The 21,330-nt window shown below is 43.5% G+C and overlaps 2 protein-coding genes and 2 long non-coding RNA genes across 6 annotated transcripts; 2 read left to right on the top strand and 2 right to left on the bottom strand.

Annotated features, from left to right (window-relative positions):
* LOC309719838 (B-type lectin plumieribetin-like) lies at window positions 1-4,384 on the top strand. 2 transcript variants are annotated; one of them, XM_082556220.1, is made up of 4 exons: window positions 1-2,833; window positions 3,109-3,272; window positions 3,480-3,573; window positions 4,046-4,384. In XM_082556220.1, the coding sequence occupies exons 3-4, from the start codon at window positions 3,484-3,486 to the stop codon at window positions 4,286-4,288; spliced, it is 333 nt and encodes a 110-aa protein (XP_082412346.1). In that variant the 5' UTR covers window positions 1-2,833; window positions 3,109-3,272; window positions 3,480-3,483; the 3' UTR covers window positions 4,289-4,384. The 2 variants fall into 2 exon arrangements, with proteins under 2 accessions (XP_082412346.1, XP_082412347.1); XM_082556221.1 differs by lacking the exon at window positions 1-2,833 and having other exon boundaries at window positions 3,072-3,272.
* Window positions 4,385-5,969: 1,585 nt separating this feature from the next.
* Window positions 5,970-7,141, bottom strand: LOC309720314. The gene is made up of 2 exons (XR_014280467.1): window positions 6,800-7,141; window positions 5,970-6,218 (listed from the first exon to the last, which is right to left on the bottom strand). It is a non-coding gene; the product is annotated as an uncharacterized lncRNA (long non-coding RNA).
* Window positions 7,142-14,189: 7,048 nt separating this feature from the next.
* On the top strand, window positions 14,190-18,573 carry LOC309720313 (B-type lectin plumieribetin-like). Of its 2 annotated transcripts, XM_082557130.1 has the most exons (4): window positions 14,190-17,022; window positions 17,298-17,461; window positions 17,669-17,762; window positions 18,235-18,573. In XM_082557130.1, exons 3-4 carry the CDS (start codon window positions 17,673-17,675, stop codon window positions 18,475-18,477), a joined length of 333 nt encoding a protein of 110 aa, XP_082413256.1. In that variant the 5' UTR covers window positions 14,190-17,022; window positions 17,298-17,461; window positions 17,669-17,672; the 3' UTR covers window positions 18,478-18,573. The 2 variants fall into 2 exon arrangements, with proteins under 2 accessions (XP_082413256.1, XP_082413257.1); XM_082557131.1 differs by lacking the exon at window positions 14,190-17,022 and having other exon boundaries at window positions 17,261-17,461.
* Window positions 18,574-20,158: 1,585 nt separating this feature from the next.
* Window positions 20,159-21,330, bottom strand: LOC309720635. The gene is made up of 2 exons (XR_014280547.1): window positions 20,989-21,330; window positions 20,159-20,407 (listed from the first exon to the last, which is right to left on the bottom strand). It is a non-coding gene; the product is annotated as an uncharacterized lncRNA (long non-coding RNA).

Below are 21,330 nucleotides of genomic sequence, written 5' to 3'. Positions count from 1 at the left end.
ACGATCTTTAATTTGACATATTCCAGAATATGGAGACTGTTTTCACCCCCTCTACGGGTAACATATATCCGGTCTTAACACTATTCTTGGGCAATTTAAATAACACAGAAATCCTGCAAACTATTCCTAAAGTCCTTCTCATTACTCTTCATTACTTTTATGCTCACATTTAACGTGTGTCCAACGAGCTTTTAGTCTCCTAAGCAACATTTCCTGGAGCTGTGGTTCTCTGTGCTTCTTGTGAGTTCCCCTTTCTGATGGTTGGTTTCTGGATTCTCACCAACCTCTCCGTGGTTTCGCTCTGGTTCTGGAATCTTCTCCTGTAAAGTCAGAAAACAAAACGCCTCCCTCTGCTACGCCTCAATAATCTACTGTGTTCATCTAATGTTCCCTTAATTATTCAAAGTTGGTTCAAAATATCCCGTTCTGGGCTCTATCCTTTATATTAACTTTACTTAATCTCAATGCTCTTTATGTGTGTGAGCAACACTTTTAATTGTATTAAACCCACCCAGGGTCAGATATACACCATCACCATATCAGCATAAATCTCCACTAGAAAGCACACTCCAAAATTTTTGTCTATCAGGGTTTACGCCCCTTTTTGCTTCAAGCAGATACATAACGTGCAAAAGTTACAGCTAATGACAGTTAGACAAGTTTCCGTTATCTGCAACATTTTGTTTCAGCCGTCGCACCCCAACACGTTTCCTGTTGACTTATTCATGGCTTATCTTTAACACCTTCTGCATCACTAGTTGCTAAGCAAAGACAAAGCAAGACGTGTTCCACCTTTACCCTAGAAAATAAATCTATGTGATGTTTGTGTATGTAAGCCTGTTATGCATCCATTCACTACACTCCACGCCATCCCTGCAGCATATCAGTTCAGACGGTCACGCTGAACGAAGCTTTTGACCTTCTTAGGGCTGAGTTACAACTCATATGAGCACGATTGCAATATGTGTGTAAAACATCATTTATATACTCTTCAATGTTTAACCTTTGCCACCCTCATAAGAAATAGGTGTTTCCTGTTTTTGGCTCGCTCCTCTCTTATCCGTTCATGGACTACAGTTCAGCATTCAGCACAATAATTCCCTCAAAGCTTTTCACATGAAGGATCTAGGACTCAGCTCATCACTGTGTCAGTGGATCCTCGACTTCCTCACAGACGGACCCCAATCGGTAAGGGTGGGAGAACAAGTCTCCCCCTCCATCTCACTCAGCACTGGAGCGCCTCAGGGCTGTGTTTTAAGCCCCCTGCTGTACTCACTGTACACTTATGACTGTGTAGCCACATCAGACACCACCTCCATTGTCAAGTTTGCTGACGACACCGTTGTGGTGTGCCTGGTCTCTGACACCACCGAGAAGGCCGACCTGGAGGAGATGAGGATCCTGAAGAACTGGTGCCAGGAGAACAACCTCCTCCTAAACATCAGCAGAGCTGATCGCGGACTTTGCTACAAAACAGGTGAGTCCCTAATCATCAGTGGCGCGCCAGTGGAGAGAGTGGACAGCTTCCAGTACCTGGGTGTCCACATCACTCAGGACCTGTCATGGTCCTGTCACATTAACACCCTGGTTACGAAAACCTGTCAGCGTCTCGGTACATATAGGGGGTCATAGGGGTGAGCGGGGGTAGGTTAGAGTGTATCTCCGAACCTCGGAGAGATCATGGAAGACTTGAGGAATCTTCTCCAGATCAATGGGCTCTGAAGGGGGTAGTTTTGCGGGATCCATTCTGGTCTCAGGGTTGAAACAGCTTTGTAAACAGCGGGGACCCCAGCCCAGGATCTGACACGATGACCAGGAGATATGGGGGTTGTGCCGACAGAACCAGGGATAGCCCAGGATGGGCGTGCGTATGGGCTGCGTTTGGTACTGGAGCGGGTAGGGTTGAAGGGGGGTCGACTGAGGCTAATGGGATATGAAGTTGAGAAGCGAGATTCTGAAGTTTTAAAAGTAGAGATCGTGTCTGTCTCCCGAATCCAAACTGGAAGCTGGTTCCACAGAAGAGGGGCCTGAAAACTGAAGGCTCTGCCTCCCATTCTACTTTAAATACTCTAGGAACAACAAGTAGGCCTGCAGAGCGAGAGCGAAGTGCTCTAATAGGGTGATATGGTACTACAAGGTCATTAAGACAAGATGGGGCCTGATTATTTAAGACCTTGTATGTGAGGAGCAGGATTTTGAATTCTGGATTTAACAGGAAGCCAAAACAGGAGAAATCTGCTCTCTCTTTCTAGTCCCTGTCAGGACTCTTGCTGCAGCATTTTGGATCAGCTGAAGGCTTTTCAGGGAGTTTTTTGGACTTCCTGATAATAATGAATTACAGTCGTCCAGCCTGGAAGTAATAAATGCATGAACTAGTTTTTCAGCGTCACTCTGAGACAGGATATTTCTAACTTTAGAGATGTTGCGCAAATGGAAGAAAGCAGTCTTACATATTTGTTTAATATGTGCGTTGAAGGACATGTCCTGGTCAAACATGACTCCAAGGTTCCTCACAGCGTTACTGGAGGCCAAGGTGATGCCAAATGTATTCTGCAGCAGGACAACGACCCCAAACACACAGCCAAAGTCATTAAGAACTATCTTCAGTGTAAAGAAGAACAAGAAGTACTGGAAGTGATGCTCTGGCCCCCACAGAGCCCTGATCTCAACATCATTGTGTGTGTCTGGGATTACATGAAGGATGTGAGGAAGCCTACATCCACAGAAGATCTGTGCTTAGTTCTCTGAGATGTTTGGATCAACTCACCAGCCGAGTTTCTTCAAAAACTGTGTGCAAATGTACTTAGAAGAAGGCAAAGGGTGGTCACACCAGGTACTGGTTTGATTTAGATTTCTCTTTTGTTCATTTACTGTATTTTGTTGACTGATGAAAATACACGATGAACACTTCCATTATTGAAAGCATGTTTACAGCTTTTCTTTCTCACCTGCCTAAAACTTTTGCCCAGTACTGTAAATTTAGAGTGTGTGAAAGATTTTCAGTGTCCTGTATAAAAGTGTGTGGACGTGTGGGTTTCAGCATGAAGAAATCTGTTGTCAGAGGTAATTCTAGGTAACATATCCTCATATTTTACTTTCTTTTAAAAGAATTTCCAAGGAAGAAGGAATAAAAAAACCTGACTTTCTTGATGTCCCCATCTCCCCTCCCATCACCCTTTGCTGCTATCAAACAGTATAAATGAGGCTCTGCTCTGTCGCTGCAGCACGTTCAGCATCTGATTCTCCCACTGACGTTTCTGCGTTCATAGCCGGTGAGTTACAGCTTTGTACATAAATGCAGCAGCTGTAAGAATTAATCTTGCCTGGGGTTTGTAGCTGCAGGCATTTGATCTTTTGGTAAAATAAACTGAAATATGGTGCAGGCTCATTTACACGCATTAAAATTCACAGTTTCTGATTTGAACTGAAATCTGTAAAATGTCTCTTAAATGAAAATAACTGTAACTTCTGTCCTTTAGAATCATGAGTAAGAACTCCATCAGCACTAACCAGGAGCTGCGTAAAGGCGAGTCCCTCGTCAGTGTAAATGGAGACTTCAAAGCCATCCTACAGGTGGGAAAATGTGACCTTGTCCTCATCAGTTTATGATTACATGGCCCAGAAACACAGCTGGTAACATTAAAAGTTGACAGCTGGTCTTTAACGTGCAGATATAGAAAGAGATCAGTTTTACTGGCCACTTTTTCCTGGCTAGAAAACTTTTCTTTTGATAATGATTTTTTAGTGAAGTTTATGAAAACCCTTCCTGAGAAAATGGCAATAAAACGAATCTATGAATAAAAGAGCCCTAATGATGAGATTTCACCAAAACAAAGAGATCAGGAAGTTAGGAATACAGAAATAAAGAGAAGTGGGAAGTCTCAGACGCTGACAATTACATCTGAATATTCACTTAACACCTGATTTGCTGAAAGCTGCACAGCTATTCTACCTTGTTTTAACGAATCGTATCGTCGTCCATATGATTTGTAGCTCACAGTATAAACGTTCAAACTGATCCGCTCTCTTTGCTTCCACTTTGCAGGAAGATGGCAACTTTGTCGTCTACAAGTGGTCTCCTATCTGGGCCACAGCCACAAACGGCAAAAACCCTGCGCGGCTCCTCCTGCAGTCGGATTCCAACCTGGTCCTGTACACCCAGGACGATAAACCAGTTTGGAGCTCTGGAACCGCCATTAACGCCGACATCAGGACGATGCGCCTGACCCTGACCAACGATGGTCGTCTGGTTGTTACAAGGAATGGAGCACAAATCTGGTGCTCTTAAAGCTCACGATGTCATTCAGAGATCCAGACTAAAGGCGTGATGTCCTGAGAGCCGCGCGCTCTGTTTCACATCCAAATAAAAGCTCTGTGATGTTTCTGCTGTGTGTGTGTTACTGTCTCAGTCAGATGAACTCTCAGCACGTTATCATCGTCTGTTTAAAACAAGCGTCCAGTAAAGCTCACAGAATAGACGTAGTATTAAATCTGTGTTACCTGCTGACTGGAAAACGTCTGTTTCCAGGACAGCAACAAAAATCTAACTGTTCTCTGTGTGGACCCACAGCGGGCAGGTGTGGGCGGGGCCAACCTGCAGGCTCCAGGTGTGCGTGTGCTGACACATACAGGCAACTGAGAAGGAGTTCTGTGGGCTCATTGGAAGCTTTTAAAATCTCAAATCTGACCGTGTGGTGGCGTTCTCACCTGTACTGTAGATAACACAGGTGAGTTTTACAAATTTCTCTTCCATCCAGTCGGGGGAGCCAAACGTCTGCCTGTCAGAGCCCCTGAAACTCAGATGTGTGTCAGTGAATCTGCACGTCTTCTTGCTTTGGTCACATTTAGTTTCCAGTGGTTGTAAACACATGCGTCACTAACAGGTAACTTCCTGCACTGCTGAGATTAGTGTAACAGCAGCACCGCATGTGGTGGATGTTTCTGAGGCCGTGTGCACCATCCCTGCTGGAGGTGACATCATCCTCCTTCTTATAGTTTGTTTCTGTCTTCCTGAAAAGGACACACACGGTATCACACACATGTGATCAGTCATGACAGCTCAGAGCTCAGCGTTCACAAGTGTGATTTGATTGATTTCACACAATAAACTGAACTGGTGGATTCGTGCAGTCACGTAGATCAGACTACAGCAGCACTACAACCTGCCTCTCACAGGTAGTTTTTCACAGACATGAAACTTTTAGTTTCCTGTGTAAATCTGCTGACGGCTCATGAAGTCCTCGGGCCTCAAAGATTCTGCAAAAACAATAAAAACCTCCCAATCAGGACGCAATGGGTCTGTGAGGAAGGTCTGTGACTGACGAGCTTCACAGTCAGAAGGCGAAGCTTTGCACGGCTTCATGAGACACATGAAGGTTACTGCAGATGAAAAACAGCTGAGTGTGGGGGGCAGGTGGGAGTTTTAATGATGTGTTTCGCTCGTCAGCCTGAACACTTTGAGTTCATCAGGTTTCATCAGCACCTGAAATGATTTCACTCTCATTTTGTTCCAAAGTCAAAAATGTTTCTGGGAGGACAAAACCACAGAAGAAGAGTCCAGATGTGCACAGGTGGGTGTCAGACTTACACAGGTAAACGTGCACAGCTAACAAACCAGGAGAGAGTCCATGAAGACCTCATCACACAGCAAATCCAGCATGTCCAAATTAACACTGTCGGATTTGATTTCAACACTATTAAAGTGTCTATATGGGTCCACACCAGAGAGTGTTAATTTAACTCTTTTTGGAGAGTTGGTACGTTAACTCTGATTTAGTGTTAAACACCAAATCTGTCTGGAGTTGATAATTTAACACTTGGTGTTAAGAGTTTATATATTAACTCTCAAAGAGTATTTTAGTTTAACTACGTAAGAGTTATCTTCTAATTCATTCTAAAAAGCGGGAATTTTACTGTTCTGAACTTCTAGAAATTTCTTTTGGAAATAAACATTTACTAAAAAGATGCAATGGTTTTTGAAAAACATTTATTCTGAACTGTGCACCACAATTTCAAAACATTTTCTGAAAGATGTAACAGTATACATGTTCTCACTTTCATTAGAATTGTGTTTATCAAAAGGTCTGACATGGTAAATGCAAATAACAGCATTCTCATCACTTATTTCTTCAATACAATATGCATGTCCTTCATTCATCCCTTTGTGGAACTTCAACGCACTTCTGCTCTCCCCCATATTCCATCTTCACAAGCATATCCTGTGCGGAGATTGAATAAAAATTAGTTGACACTAATTAATGGCACAAATAATCCAGTAAACAATTGCAGCACAGTAAAAAAAAAAGGAATCCTCTTTGAGCCATTACTTGTGTAAAGTATTTTCCCAAAAGACAAGGACACAGACAACAGGTAATACTGAACTAAATGTAAAACCTCAGCCTTTTTCATTTTTACCTAAACCATGTGCACAAAACTCTGGAGGGATCTATGCTAACGTAGAATCCAGTCAGGACGTCTGCTACTGCTGTTTGCTCGTTGTTTTTTTTATGGGCGATCGTTTTCAGGCTTCAAGTAGCACCATTATACCAACATTTCACATTCTACACATTGTTTTAGGTGTATTTGACCAAAAGTTTGACTGAAAATTCACATGCAAGCTTTTTTCAAGGCTGTGGTATTTGCCCGCAAACAATACCTTTCAGCTAGCTAAAACAGAATATTATGCTATCAGCGAGCAACATGGCTAATGCCTTTCACACAGCTTTGTCTCAACTCCAAAGAGCCACAGAAGTAAAAGCTAATAGAAATAATTGAAACAATCTTTGAAAACATGACTTACCAAGCATGGCAAACAACTCAAATATGTAGAGCAAAATGTTCTGAAACGGCTTCACTTCAGCTTCGATTGGAGCCGTGCTGGGGGCGGAGTCTGTGAATTTACTCTGTTGGTGTCATAGCCCCTGTAGGAGTTCAGAGTTAAGAGGTCAAGAGTTAATGTTTCCATTGTAACACCTCCAGATTTGACAGAGAAACACTCATTTTTAACACTCGATTTTAACTACTATCATTTTACACCTCAGAGTTACATTAAAAGAATGTGACTCTGCTTAGAGTAAAATTAACTCTACTTTTGCAAGGAGACTATTAACACCAAAACATTTAACACTTTTGAATTTGCTGTGCACAAGCTGGTTCTCTGATTGGCTGGCTGTCCATTTAGGTCTTCCACAGCAGACACGCTGCAGTGTTCGCTCTGCCGGCGCTGTGTCCATTAAACCAGCTGAAGTGGCGCTCTAAGGACTGATGATGTCATTCAGAGAAGCATTGCTGTGGATTCCTGCTGTTTCCATCTTTTATCTACAGTCTGTGGAAGTCTCTGTTGATTTCTGGAAGCTTCAGTGTCACTATGGAAACGGTGATGAGCTACAGCATGGTAGAGAGTCAAAGGTTAATAATAAGTATTGATTGCATGCACAGTGGTGAGTGAAGAAGAAACACTGAGTGCATCATGTGTAAGCTGGGTCAGGGTCACCTGTCCCACCTGCATGCTTTATCAAAAGGGAACGTTTTCATCTGAAAAGCAGCCTGATGTGCTGCATGAGCGCAGTCACTGCTGCAGTTTCTTCTTCATCCCAGCAGAGGGCGTCATTTCTCTGCTGGGACAGAGGACAGGGAGAAATCAGCAGAAGCCTTCATCCTGATGGCCGTGACGCTCAGCAGCAGCCGGCTGTGATCAGCCTGTGATCGATTTATTTATTGATCGGTTAAAGCTGGTTGGAGTCACGTGCAGAGAGTAAATGTCGTTTTTCAGAGTTCAACACAAGAAAACCACAGAAAAAAATAATGATGGTTAGAGATGAAAGGTAGGTGTTGTTTTTACATGTGGGACAAATACTTTTAGGCTTCATATTAAACAGCTTAATTCTGATTCAGTAAAAAGGACTAGATGTTACAGTCCCTGATAATTCATCGCTTCAAATGGAGAAAATCTTGAGGGATGGCAGCCAAGAAACTTTACCAGCAGGACACATCGTTGCCTAAACTTCACAGGGTGCTTCGGTCTTTTATCACAAGCTAATGTTGTGCCCTTAAACAGGGGAAATAGTGAGGAGAGGTGAAAGGAAGGCACAGACACGCAGCTCTCACTCTCACTCGTCTGTATTGAGTTTCAGAAGCAATACAACCAAAACAATATTCTTATGGATGCACTCAGTCTCAGGACAACTGTATCCAAACTAAGTGACTATTGTTCGCTGCATTAGCTGATGAGAATACTTTAGATAACATGAACTGTAGCATTAGACAAAAACATATTTTTAACTCGCACATGTTAGCTGACACAGTCACTAACTTTCCACAGCAATGAAATAATACTTTAAGTACTGCATGTCTTTCAGTAGTTAACTTATACAGATAGTAACAGAAAAATCTTCACACAATATGGCGGAGTAATAGCGAAAACTAGCATACGCAGCAACAGAGATTAACTGGAACTTCTCAGCAAAATAGTCCGCAATTCACATCTTTCACTACAATAACCAATGATAACAATGTAATAATCAACAGTAACACACATTTATACAGATTTGTGCATGACAGTTACCTTAAACAGGGGAAATAGTGAGGAGAGGTGAAAGAACGGCACAGACACGCAGCTCTCACTCTCACTCGTCTGTATTGAGTGAAGGAGGAAGCGCGCGAACCCACCTACTGGAGCCCTGAGGCATTAACAATGGATCGACGCACAATCAACCCAGGCAAAACTTTCACTGCTTATCTCCCTCTATATTCCCACTGCATATTCTATTCGAAAACAGTCAAAGCAACAAATAAAACATTAATAAGGGCATGACATGAAATATAAGGAACAGAGATGTACAACTTCAAAACTAATCAAATTTATGATCCACCACACTAATCTGCCATTTTTTCCTTCCTTGGTTAGGTTTAGGAACTAGAGATCTGATCTAGATTATCATACTCAAATTTGGGACACATCGTCAGTAGTGGACCTTGGATTCATCGGGTGTTTCGGCCATTATCACCAGACACCCTCATCCAAGGAGGCCCTGCCAGGGTTGATCAGGTCCCAGAGTGTGTCACTGGTTTATGTTAAATTGGTTCTCGTCGACTTTCTTCTGTTTAGTTTTCTACTATTTATCTTCTTCTATCAATTCACTGCAACTGAAAAGTAATGCTTACCTCTTTAACATTTTTGGAGCCTCACTTCTTCAAAGGGAAAGAAATGGTGATAGAGAGAAGTAAGACAAAAGGGACAGATAGGAGAGAGCAGAGACGAGAGCCGGAAGGGGGTCGCCCGATCTGGCTTCCCACATCTCACAAACTGGAAAACTGTCCCACGTCGGCACTATGTACAACACGACAAATACGACACATCACAACGCAACACAAACAACACAACTCAACTCAGTAACTTAACTTAGTGCTGTACAGGTCCTTCATGGAAGGAAGAGGATGTCCAATGATTTTTTGGGCCATATTGATGACCCTCTGGAGTGCCTTTCTGTGTGCTGTGGTGCAGCTGGAGAACCACACACCGATGGTACTGTCAGCCCAATGACGTACACAAGTTTTTGGGAGTTAGACCCAAAGACGAGGTCTGGTCGCAGAGTAGTTGTTATGATCTCTGTGGTAAAAATGATCCTCTGATCCAAGTCCACTTGCATCTGCCAATCCCTGGTGACCTTGAGCAGGCCCAGGTCCGGGGTTGAAGAGCTTGTCCTCGGCTTGTCTCCCTCCTGAACAAATGCTGATGGTTACTGACGCTCCTCTTGGAGAAACAGGCTTATTTTAGAGTTCACAAAAAAGCTTGTTTACACAGATGAAGTCTATAACATTTAAGTCTTTTCACAGCGTATTAGTATATTTTACTTAAGCTTAATAATCTGAATAATGCTTTGATCTCTTCAACTAATTGGAATCACACCTTTCTACTAAAACTGTTTGTGTTGTTCGCCACCTTTTCCTGAACCAGACCCTGCAGGATTAGCCTGAGTGTCCAGTCCTGGACCGTGTTTTTAACCGGGAGGATCCCAGGCTGGATTGTTGTTGATGCATTATAAATACTCTTGTTTTATAGTTATTGTTATTTACTTTCTTCTCATCAAATAAATATCCATGTAAAATTGTTCGTGTTATGTTCATACATGTTAAAAATGCCTGTAAATAAAAAGAGTTCAGTGACAATTATTGTTTGTTGTAATCAATTTATTAATATGGGACGATCGTGGCTCAAGAGTTGGGAGTTCGTCTTGTAATCGGAAGGTTGCCGGTTCGAGCCCCAGCTCGGACAGTCTCGGTCGTTGTGTCCTTGGGCGAGACACTTCACCCGTTGCCTACTGGTGGCGGTCAGAGGGCCCGGTGGCGCCAGTGTCCGGCATCCTCGCCTCTGTCAGTGCGCCCCAGGGCGGCTGTGGCTACAATGTAGCTGCCATCACCAGTGTGTGGATGTGTGGATGTGTAAAGCGCTATATAAATACAGGCCATTTACCATATTAGTCTCCATCACCATAGTTTTGCCGTACCTTTGCTTTTTGTAGTTGATATTGGGGGGGGTTAATGGGCTTGGGGTGTGTGGTGTCGCACTGACCTGGATGGGGTCTGGTAGCTCTTGGGTGGTGTTTTTCTGGCAGCCTAATGTAGCAGGGCTTCAGGGGTGGGGGTCTGTGCCAGTGCTCGTTTCTCTTGCGTAGCCTCGTTGCTACAGCCTCCAGTGGCTTCGGCACCATGGCTGCTGGGCTCTCCTTTGCTCTTTTCTGAGTGGGTGCTGTGATTGCCCCTGTGGTGGTCCTCCTGAGGCTGTGGGGGGCTCTAGATGTGTGGGGCCTCCTCTATGCATGCTTCATGTCCTGGGGGGCAGGGCTGTGGCTCCCTGCACCTACCTACTGTAAAAACTCGAATGGAGAAACCTTATAAACACGAGCACTCACACCCACAGGTGTCTACACAGGTGTTTGAAATTGGTGTTAGAAGCTAAATAGTCAGTCACACTGACAACGAGGAAGTTTTAGATTTTTCTGGAGGGCTTCCCCTGATGTTTCCCCTCTTTCAGGAAATCACCAAATATCCTTCAAACTGATACGTTTACCTGCCGGACAGGTGTGACAGGGCAATGCTGAGCAGCCTCATTCTTCAGCTGTGAATCAGACAGAAGTGGTGGCTTTGTCCCAAAAAGTTGATTCTGTTCATCTGGACGTAACGTTTTCAGTGGGAGAAATGAGGGCGGAGTCAAGGAGGCCATTTACGTGAAAAAGGAAAGACCATCTCTGAATCGAGGAGGGGGCCTAAGGGTACATCTGTCACCATCTTACAATGCTGTGAGCTTTGATCAGTGGTTGTTGATCAAAGGTCATGGAAATTTGCATATTCATGATGAGCTGACCTCTCAGCCCGTTGTTCTTTCACTGCGCTGGTTTCAGTCATTGTGCAAATGTCCTGTTTGTAAGGTTGGAAACCTGCAGTCAGCTGAGACTGAAGAACTTGGATGAGTGACAAAATGTTTCTCCCACTGAAAACATCCAGATGAACAGAATCAACTCTTTGGGATTTACTTACCTGGATGATGCATCAAGGTGATGGCTTTGTCCAAACGGTTTCACGCTGACAGCCAGATGCTTAAGATTGTTCCGGGGTTTCATTGGTTCTCCAAACTAACATCAGTTTGACTTTCAAAACTGCAAAGCTCCTTCCAACAACCGAACACAAGTCAAGTTTAGCATCTAAAGTGCAGACAACAGTCAGAACCTGTGCTCAAGTCAAATACCAGGAAAGTGACCCCTTCATTCACTGGAGTAAACCCCAACATACAAGCACTGAACCAGTCGATGCAAGTCTGTTTGAACTCAACCAGGGGTGAATTTCTATCAATAACAAAGAGCCAAGGATCAATCGGTCACACAAACTCTTCCACCAGGATAAGGTGGAGGAGTGATACATCAAGTAAAGTCTGCCTAAAGCTGAGTGCACTGCTGGTCAGTCTGCTAAGCAGCAAACATAGAGCCTGTGTTTCTGCTCCGTTCATCAATGTGTTTACTGTATCCAAGCTTAGTGTACATAAAGTCAATTCTTCTTTTGGTCATCTTTTATGGAAATATTTTGATTTGCTGGCATCTCCTGGTCTCCTGATGTGGAATTGATGACTGTGAAATGCTGGCCTTTCTGTCTACCACGCGAGCTATGACAAAGCATCATTACCGCAGTGCAAATTCTGCCGAGTCCAGATGTAAAGCAGGCGATGAGAGAACTACAGCACTGTCCTCAAATCACAGATGCATTTCACATCTTTGCAAGGAGTTTCAACAAGGCTTACGTCTGTTTGCTCTCAACATGCAACAGCGTGTTATGTGTGCAAACAGAGGGACTCATAAATATCAACAATGAATACACTGCAGCCCCCTTACCTCACACTGGAAGCTCCAACCATCTCACTTTGCTGATGAACACAGTGTACACGCCCAGAGTGAGAAAAGAGCCGCCTGTGGTCGTGGACGTTGTAGTGTGGGCACAGGAGGCTGTTCCAATGCTATGGGCTGCTTGGAGTGCACACCATGGAGCATTTTCAGACAACATCTGGGGACTGTGTGGACATAGAGGAATATACTGAGGGTGTGATGTTCATTTATCAAATCAGGACTGCTTGGCAGTAAATGTCTTGTATTACAACCGGACAGAGTTCGACTCTGTTCTTTTGGCAGTTTCTGATCATACTAATCAGTCACGCTGAGTATGAGGATGTTTTTGGCAGCCTTGAAAACTTGCCATCTGAAGTTTTGTGCACTGATGTCTCTTTTTCAGTTAATCAGAGATATCCTTCATACTAAGCCAGGCAGTTTACCTGCAGTGCAGGTGTGACAACAACCTCGGGATGAGGAAGAACAATGCAGTTTCCATCCTGGTCACAGACACTGGATCAGTTAATTTTCCAGCCATCTATCCCTTCTCCTCCACTTATCCTTGTCAGGGTTGTGGGGGTGCTGGAGCCTTTCCCAGCTGAACTTTCAGTTTGATTGGATTTAGTTAGTTTGTATATTATTTAGCTGGAGTGTGTTTGTGATCAGATTTGTGTGAGGTGTGTTAGAATAACTGAAGTATTTCACCGTATAGGTTTTTTGTAGCTGGGCCGTGTCGGGGGGAAGTCTTTTATTGGTGGTGGTATGACCGGCATCTATTTAAGGAGGTTTTTTTGAGAGGCTGGGTTGTTCGTCTTTAGATGTGTCGCTGTTGAGAGTGTTAAACCTCTGTATTTGTTTAAGACAAACATATTCAGAGCTCTGAAAGGCGTTTGAAGGCTCGTGTGGTTGTTTTCTCCCATCTGGTCCCCTTCACATTACCTTGCGACCGTTACAGCACCATTCTTAGGAGCTGTGACAGACTCTGAAATCACAAAAGCAGACAGGCCTGGAGCTCATGGTGACTGGTGTGTAGCATTGCCAGTGAATGACAATCCAGTTAAGTCCAAGATAGACAGAGAATTTCTCACAATCACTCTCAGACGGAAGAAGTAGTCATTCGGGTGACGTGCGCCATTTTCCCAAAGCCTCCTGGGAAGAAATGTCAATAAGAAAATAGAACATGTCACAAAAGCACCGATAGAAGTTAATGAAACCCCTGCAGCTGTTTGAGGCTAGTTGGTTGCAGCCACTGAGCAACAGCTTGAACCTTCTGCGAATCCATGGGTAAACCATAGAAGAGTGTGGCAGGGGGTGGTCTCTGGCCTGCTGGCAGTGGAGGGGTGGTGCGGTGAGACCAGTGACTCTCTCCTTATATATAGTGTTGGCAGAAACTGTGTGTGTGCAGTGGAGGACGCTGCGAGACGAGCAGACTCCTGGCTCGAGTTGTGCCTAAAAGAGCTGTTGAACAAAATAAAGGAACCCAAACACGCCGATATGCACTGTCGGTCCGATCATTGCCACAAAGAGTTAATGAAGCCGAAGAAGGGGGTGGAGCTTTGATAGCGGGCACATTTCTCCAGCTCACAGACTAGCTGGTGTTCGAACTGTCTGTTAAGCACCACCCTAAGATGAGTAACATGGTCTTCTTGGGACCAGAGTAGATCAAAAAGTAATCCAAATATGCCAACGGCCACCAGCCTAGCATGTCACGAAAGACATTGTTAATCAGATGTTGCAAGACAGCAGGGTATTAAATCCAGTTCTTTGTATTCTTTACGGCAAAGAAAGACACGGCTCAAAGTGGTCATAGCTCAAAAAACGATCTTTAATTTGACATATTCCAGAATATGGAGACTGTTTTCACCCCCTCTACGGGTAACATATATCCGGTCTTAACACTATTCTTGGGCAATTTAAATAACACAGAAATCCTGCAAACTATTCCTAAAGTCCTTCTCATTACTCTTCATTACTTTTATGCTCACATTTAACGTGTGTCCAACGAGCTTTTAGTCTCCTAAGCAACATTTCCTGGAGCTGTGGTTCTCTGTGCTTCTTGTGAGTTCCCCTTTCTGATGGTTGGTTTCTGGATTCTCACCAACCTCTCCGTGGTTTCGCTCTGGTTCTGGAATCTTCTCCTGTAAAGTCAGAAAACAAAACGCCTCCCTCTGCTACGCCTCAATAATCTACTGTGTTCATCTAATGTTCCCTTAATTATTCAAAGTTGGTTCAAAATATCCCGTTCTGGGCTCTATCCTTTATATTAACTTTACTTAATCTCAATGCTCTTTATGTGTGTGAGCAACACTTTTAATTGTATTAAACCCACCCAGGGTCAGATATACACCATCACCATATCAGCATAAATCTCCACTAGAAAGCACACTCCAAAATTTTTGTCTATCAGGGTTTACGCCCCTTTTTGCTTCAAGCAGATACATAACGTGCAAAAGTTACAGCTAATGACAGTTAGACAAGTTTCCGTTATCTGCAACATTTTGTTTCAGCCGTCGCACCCCAACACGTTTCCTGTTGACTTATTCATGGCTTATCTTTAACACCTTCTGCATCACTAGTTGCTAAGCAAAGACAAAGCAAGACGTGTTCCACCTTTACCCTAGAAAATAAATCTATGTGATGTTTGTGTATGTAAGCCTGTTATGCATCCATTCACTACACTCCACGCCATCCCTGCAGCATATCAGTTCAGACGGTCACGCTGAACGAAGCTTTTGACCTTCTTAGGGCTGAGTTACAACTCATATGAGCACGATTGCAATATGTGTGTAAAACATCATTTATATACTCTTCAATGTTTAACCTTTGCCACCCTCATAAGAAATAGGTGTTTCCTGTTTTTGGCTCGCTCCTCTCTTATCCGTTCATGGACTACAGTTCAGCATTCAGCACAATAATTCCCTCAAAGCTTTTCACATGAAGGATCTAGGACTCAGCTCATCACTGTGTCAGTGGATCCTCGACTTCCTCACAGACGGACCCCAATCGGTAAGGGTGGGAGAACAAGTCTCCCCCTCCATCTCACTCAGCACTGGAGCGCCTCAGGGCTGTGTTTTAAGCCCCCTGCTGTACTCACTGTACACTTATGACTGTGTAGCCACATCAGACACCACCTCCATTGTCAAGTTTGCTGACGACACCGTTGTGGTGTGCCTGGTCTCTGACACCACCGAGAAGGCCGACCTGGAGGAGATGAGGATCCTGAAGAACTGGTGCCAGGAGAACAACCTCCTCCTAAACATCAGCAGAGCTGATCGCGGACTTTGCTACAAAACAGGTGAGTCCCTAATCATCAGTGGCGCGCCAGTGGAGAGAGTGGACAGCTTCCAGTACCTGGGTGTCCACATCACTCAGGACCTGTCATGGTCCTGTCACATTAACACCCTGGTTACGAAAACCTGTCAGCGTCTCGGTACATATAGGGGGTCATAGGGGTGAGCGGGGGTAGGTTAGAGTGTATCTCCGAACCTCGGAGAGATCATGGAAGACTTGAGGAATCTTCTCCAGATCAATGGGCTCTGAAGGGGGTAGTTTTGCGGGATCCATTCTGGTCTCAGGGTTGAAACAGCTTTGTAAACAGCGGGGACCCCAGCCCAGGATCTGACACGATGACCAGGAGATATGGGGGTTGTGCCGACAGAACCAGGGATAGCCCAGGATGGGCGTGCGTATGGGCTGCGTTTGGTACTGGAGCGGGTAGGGTTGAAGGGGGGTCGACTGAGGCTAATGGGATATGAAGTTGAGAAGCGAGATTCTGAAGTTTTAAAAGTAGAGATCGTGTCTGTCTCCCGAATCCAAACTGGAAGCTGGTTCCACAGAAGAGGGGCCTGAAAACTGAAGGCTCTGCCTCCCATTCTACTTTAAATACTCTAGGAACAACAAGTAGGCCTGCAGAGCGAGAGCGAAGTGCTCTAATAGGGTGATATGGTACTACAAGGTCATTAAGACAAGATGGGGCCTGATTATTTAAGACCTTGTATGTGAGGAGCAGGATTTTGAATTCTGGATTTAACAGGAAGCCAAAACAGGAGAAATCTGCTCTCTCTTTCTAGTCCCTGTCAGGACTCTTGCTGCAGCATTTTGGATCAGCTGAAGGCTTTTCAGGGAGTTTTTTGGACTTCCTGATAATAATGAATTACAGTCGTCCAGCCTGGAAGTAATAAATGCATGAACTAGTTTTTCAGCGTCACTCTGAGACAGGATATTTCTAACTTTAGAGATGTTGCGCAAATGGAAGAAAGCAGTCTTACATATTTGTTTAATATGTGCGTTGAAGGACATGTCCTGGTCAAACATGACTCCAAGGTTCCTCACAGCGTTACTGGAGGCCAAGGTGATGCCAAATGTATTCTGCAGCAGGACAACGACCCCAAACACACAGCCAAAGTCATTAAGAACTATCTTCAGTGTAAAGAAGAACAAGAAGTACTGGAAGTGATGCTCTGGCCCCCACAGAGCCCTGATCTCAACATCATTGTGTGTGTCTGGGATTACATGAAGGATGTGAGGAAGCCTACATCCACAGAAGATCTGTGCTTAGTTCTCTGAGATGTTTGGATCAACTCACCAGCCGAGTTTCTTCAAAAACTGTGTGCAAATGTACTTAGAAGAAGGCAAAGGGTGGTCACACCAGGTACTGGTTTGATTTAGATTTCTCTTTTGTTCATTTACTGTATTTTGTTGACTGATGAAAATACACGATGAACACTTCCATTATTGAAAGCATGTTTACAGCTTTTCTTTCTCACCTGCCTAAAACTTTTGCCCAGTACTGTAAATTTAGAGTGTGTGAAAGATTTTCAGTGTCCTGTATAAAAGTGTGTGGACGTGTGGGTTTCAGCATGAAGAAATCTGTTGTCAGAGGTAATTCTAGGTAACATATCCTCATATTTTACTTTCTTTTAAAAGAATTTCCAAGGAAGAAGGAATAAAAAAACCTGACTTTCTTGATGTCCCCATCTCCCCTCCCATCACCCTTTGCTGCTATCAAACAGTATAAATGAGGCTCTGCTCTGTCGCTGCAGCACGTTCAGCATCTGATTCTCCCACTGACGTTTCTGCGTTCATAGCCGGTGAGTTACAGCTTTGTACATAAATGCAGCAGCTGTAAGAATTAATCTTGCCTGGGGTTTGTAGCTGCAGGCATTTGATCTTTTGGTAAAATAAACTGAAATATGGTGCAGGCTCATTTACACGCATTAAAATTCACAGTTTCTGATTTGAACTGAAATCTGTAAAATGTCTCTTAAATGAAAATAACTGTAACTTCTGTCCTTTAGAATCATGAGTAAGAACTCCATCAGCACTAACCAGGAGCTGCGTAAAGGCGAGTCCCTCGTCAGTGTAAATGGAGACTTCAAAGCCATCCTACAGGTGGGAAAATGTGACCTTGTCCTCATCAGTTTATGATTACATGGCCCAGAAACACAGCTGGTAACATTAAAAGTTGACAGCTGGTCTTTAACGTGCAGATATAGAAAGAGATCAGTTTTACTGGCCACTTTTTCCTGGCTAGAAAACTTTTCTTTTGATAATGATTTTTTAGTGAAGTTTATGAAAACCCTTCCTGAGAAAATGGCAATAAAACGAATCTATGAATAAAAGAGCCCTAATGATGAGATTTCACCAAAACAAAGAGATCAGGAAGTTAGGAATACAGAAATAAAGAGAAGTGGGAAGTCTCAGACGCTGACAATTACATCTGAATATTCACTTAACACCTGATTTGCTGAAAGCTGCACAGCTATTCTACCTTGTTTTAACGAATCGTATCGTCGTCCATATGATTTGTAGCTCACAGTATAAACGTTCAAACTGATCCGCTCTCTTTGCTTCCACTTTGCAGGAAGATGGCAACTTTGTCGTCTACAAGTGGTCTCCTATCTGGGCCACAGCCACAAACGGCAAAAACCCTGCGCGGCTCCTCCTGCAGTCGGATTCCAACCTGGTCCTGTACACCCAGGACGATAAACCAGTTTGGAGCTCTGGAACCGCCATTAACGCCGACATCAGGACGATGCGCCTGACCCTGACCAACGATGGTCGTCTGGTTGTTACAAGGAATGGAGCACAAATCTGGTGCTCTTAAAGCTCACGATGTCATTCAGAGATCCAGACTAAAGGCGTGATGTCCTGAGAGCCGCGCGCTCTGTTTCACATCCAAATAAAAGCTCTGTGATGTTTCTGCTGTGTGTGTGTTACTGTCTCAGTCAGATGAACTCTCAGCACGTTATCATCGTCTGTTTAAAACAAGCGTCCAGTAAAGCTCACAGAATAGACGTAGTATTAAATCTGTGTTACCTGCTGACTGGAAAACGTCTGTTTCCAGGACAGCAACAAAAATCTAACTGTTCTCTGTGTGGACCCACAGCGGGCAGGTGTGGGCGGGGCCAACCTGCAGGCTCCAGGTGTGCGTGTGCTGACACATACAGGCAACTGAGAAGGAGTTCTGTGGGCTCATTGGAAGCTTTTAAAATCTCAAATCTGACCGTGTGGTGGCGTTCTCACCTGTACTGTAGATAACACAGGTGAGTTTTACAAATTTCTCTTCCATCCAGTCGGGGGAGCCAAACGTCTGCCTGTCAGAGCCCCTGAAACTCAGATGTGTGTCAGTGAATCTGCACGTCTTCTTGCTTTGGTCACATTTAGTTTCCAGTGGTTGTAAACACATGCGTCACTAACAGGTAACTTCCTGCACTGCTGAGATTAGTGTAACAGCAGCACCGCATGTGGTGGATGTTTCTGAGGCCGTGTGCACCATCCCTGCTGGAGGTGACATCATCCTCCTTCTTATAGTTTGTTTCTGTCTTCCTGAAAAGGACACACACGGTATCACACACATGTGATCAGTCATGACAGCTCAGAGCTCAGCGTTCACAAGTGTGATTTGATTGATTTCACACAATAAACTGAACTGGTGGATTCGTGCAGTCACGTAGATCAGACTACAGCAGCACTACAACCTGCCTCTCACAGGTAGTTTTTCACAGACATGAAACTTTTAGTTTCCTGTGTAAATCTGCTGACGGCTCATGAAGTCCTCGGGCCTCAAAGATTCTGCAAAAACAATAAAAACCTCCCAATCAGGACGCAATGGGTCTGTGAGGAAGGTCTGTGACTGACGAGCTTCACAGTCAGAAGGCGAAGCTTTGCACGGCTTCATGAGACACATGAAGGTTACTGCAGATGAAAAACAGCTGAGTGTGGGGGGCAGGTGGGAGTTTTAATGATGTGTTTCGCTCGTCAGCCTGAACACTTTGAGTTCATCAGGTTTCATCAGCACCTGAAATGATTTCACTCTCATTTTGTTCCAAAGTCAAAAATGTTTCTGGGAGGACAAAACCACAGAAGAAGAGTCCAGATGTGCACAGGTGGGTGTCAGACTTACACAGGTAAACGTGCACAGCTAACAAACCAGGAGAGAGTCCATGAAGACCTCATCACACAGCAAATCCAGCATGTCCAAATTAACACTGTCGGATTTGATTTCAACACTATTAAAGTGTCTATATGGGTCCACACCAGAGAGTGTTAATTTAACTGTTTTTGGAGAGTTGGTACGTTAACTCTGATTTAGTGTTAAACACCAAATCTGTCTGGAGTTGATAATTTAACACTTGGTGTTAAGAGTTTATATATTAACTCTCAAAGAGTATTTTAGTTTAACTACGTAAGAGTTATCTTCTAATTCATTCTAAAAAGCGGGAATTTTACTGTTCTGAACTTCTAGAAATTTCTTTTGGAAATAAACATTTACTAAAAAGATGCAATGGTTTTTGAAAAACATTTATTCTGAACTGTGCACCACAATTTCAAAACATTTTCTGAAAGATGTAACAGTATACATGTTCTCACTTTCATTAGAATTGTGTTTATCAAAAGGTCTGACATGGTAAATGCAAATAACAGCATTCTCATCACTTATTTCTTCAATACAATATGCATGTCCTTCATTCATCCCTTTGTGGAACTTCAACGCACTTCTGCTCTCCCCCATATTCCATCTTCACAAGCATATCCTGTGCGGAGATTGAATAAAAATTAGTTGACACTAATTAATGGCACAAATAATCCAGTAAACAATTGCAGCACAGTAAAAAAAAAAGGAATCCTCTTTGAGCCATTACTTGTGTAAAGTATTTTCCCAAAAGACAAGGACACAGACAACAGGTAATACTGAACTAAATGTAAAACCTCAGCCTTTTTCATTTTTACCTAAACCATGTGCACAAAACTCTGGAGGGATCTATGCTAACGTAGAATCCAGTCAGGACGTCTGCTACTGCTGTTTGCTCGTTGTTTTTTTTATGGGCGATCGTTTTCAGGCTTCAAGTAGCACCATTATACCAACATTTCACATTCTACACATTGTTTTAGGTGTATTTGACCAAAAGTTTGACTGAAAATTCACATGCAAGCTTTTTTCAAGGCTGTGGTATTTGCCCGCAAACAATACCTTTCAGCTAGCTAAAACAGAATATTATGCTATCAGCGAGCAACATGGCTAATGCCTTTCACACAGCTTTGTCTCAACTCCAAAGAGCCACAGAAGTAAAAGCTAATAGAAATAATTGAAACAATCTTTGAAAACATGACTTACCAAGCATGGCAAACAACTCAAATATGTAGAGCAAAATGTTCTGAAACGGCTTCACTTCAGCTTCGATTGGAGCCGTGCTGGGGGCGGAGTCTGTGAATTTACTCTGTTGGTGTCATAGCCCCTGTAGGAGTTCAGAGTTAAGAGGTCAAGAGTTAATGTTTCCATTGTAACACCTCCAGATTTGACAGAGAAACACTCATTTTTAACACTCGATTTTAACTACTATCATTTTACACCTCAGAGTTACATTAAAAGAATGTGACTCTGCTTAGAGTAAAATTAACTCTACTTTTGCAAGGAGACTATTAACACCAAAACATTTAACACTTTTGAATTTGCTGT

The sequence above is a fragment of the Aulonocara stuartgranti genome, assembly GCF_965226115.1.
Source record: "Aulonocara stuartgranti genome assembly, chromosome: 13".
NCBI classification, from domain to species: domain Eukaryota; kingdom Metazoa; phylum Chordata; class Actinopteri; order Cichliformes; family Cichlidae; genus Aulonocara; species Aulonocara stuartgranti.
The sequence above is the reverse complement of the archived record's forward strand: the minus strand, read 5'-3'. Positions and strand labels throughout refer to the sequence as shown.

Bases quoted from the DNA above. Each gene is read 5' to 3' on its own strand.
- LOC309720313 (XM_082557130.1), top strand. From the start codon at position 17,673: ATGAGTAAGAACTCCATCAGCACTAACCAGGAGCTGCGTAAAGGCGAG. The intron at 17,763-18,234 runs GTGGGAAAATGT...TCCACTTTGCAG, and splicing joins ACTTCAAAGCCATCCTACAG to GAAGATGGCAACTTTGTCGT.
- LOC309719838 (XM_082556220.1), top strand. From the start codon at position 3,484: ATGAGTAAGAACTCCATCAGCACTAACCAGGAGCTGCGTAAAGGCGAG. The intron at 3,574-4,045 runs GTGGGAAAATGT...TCCACTTTGCAG, and splicing joins ACTTCAAAGCCATCCTACAG to GAAGATGGCAACTTTGTCGT.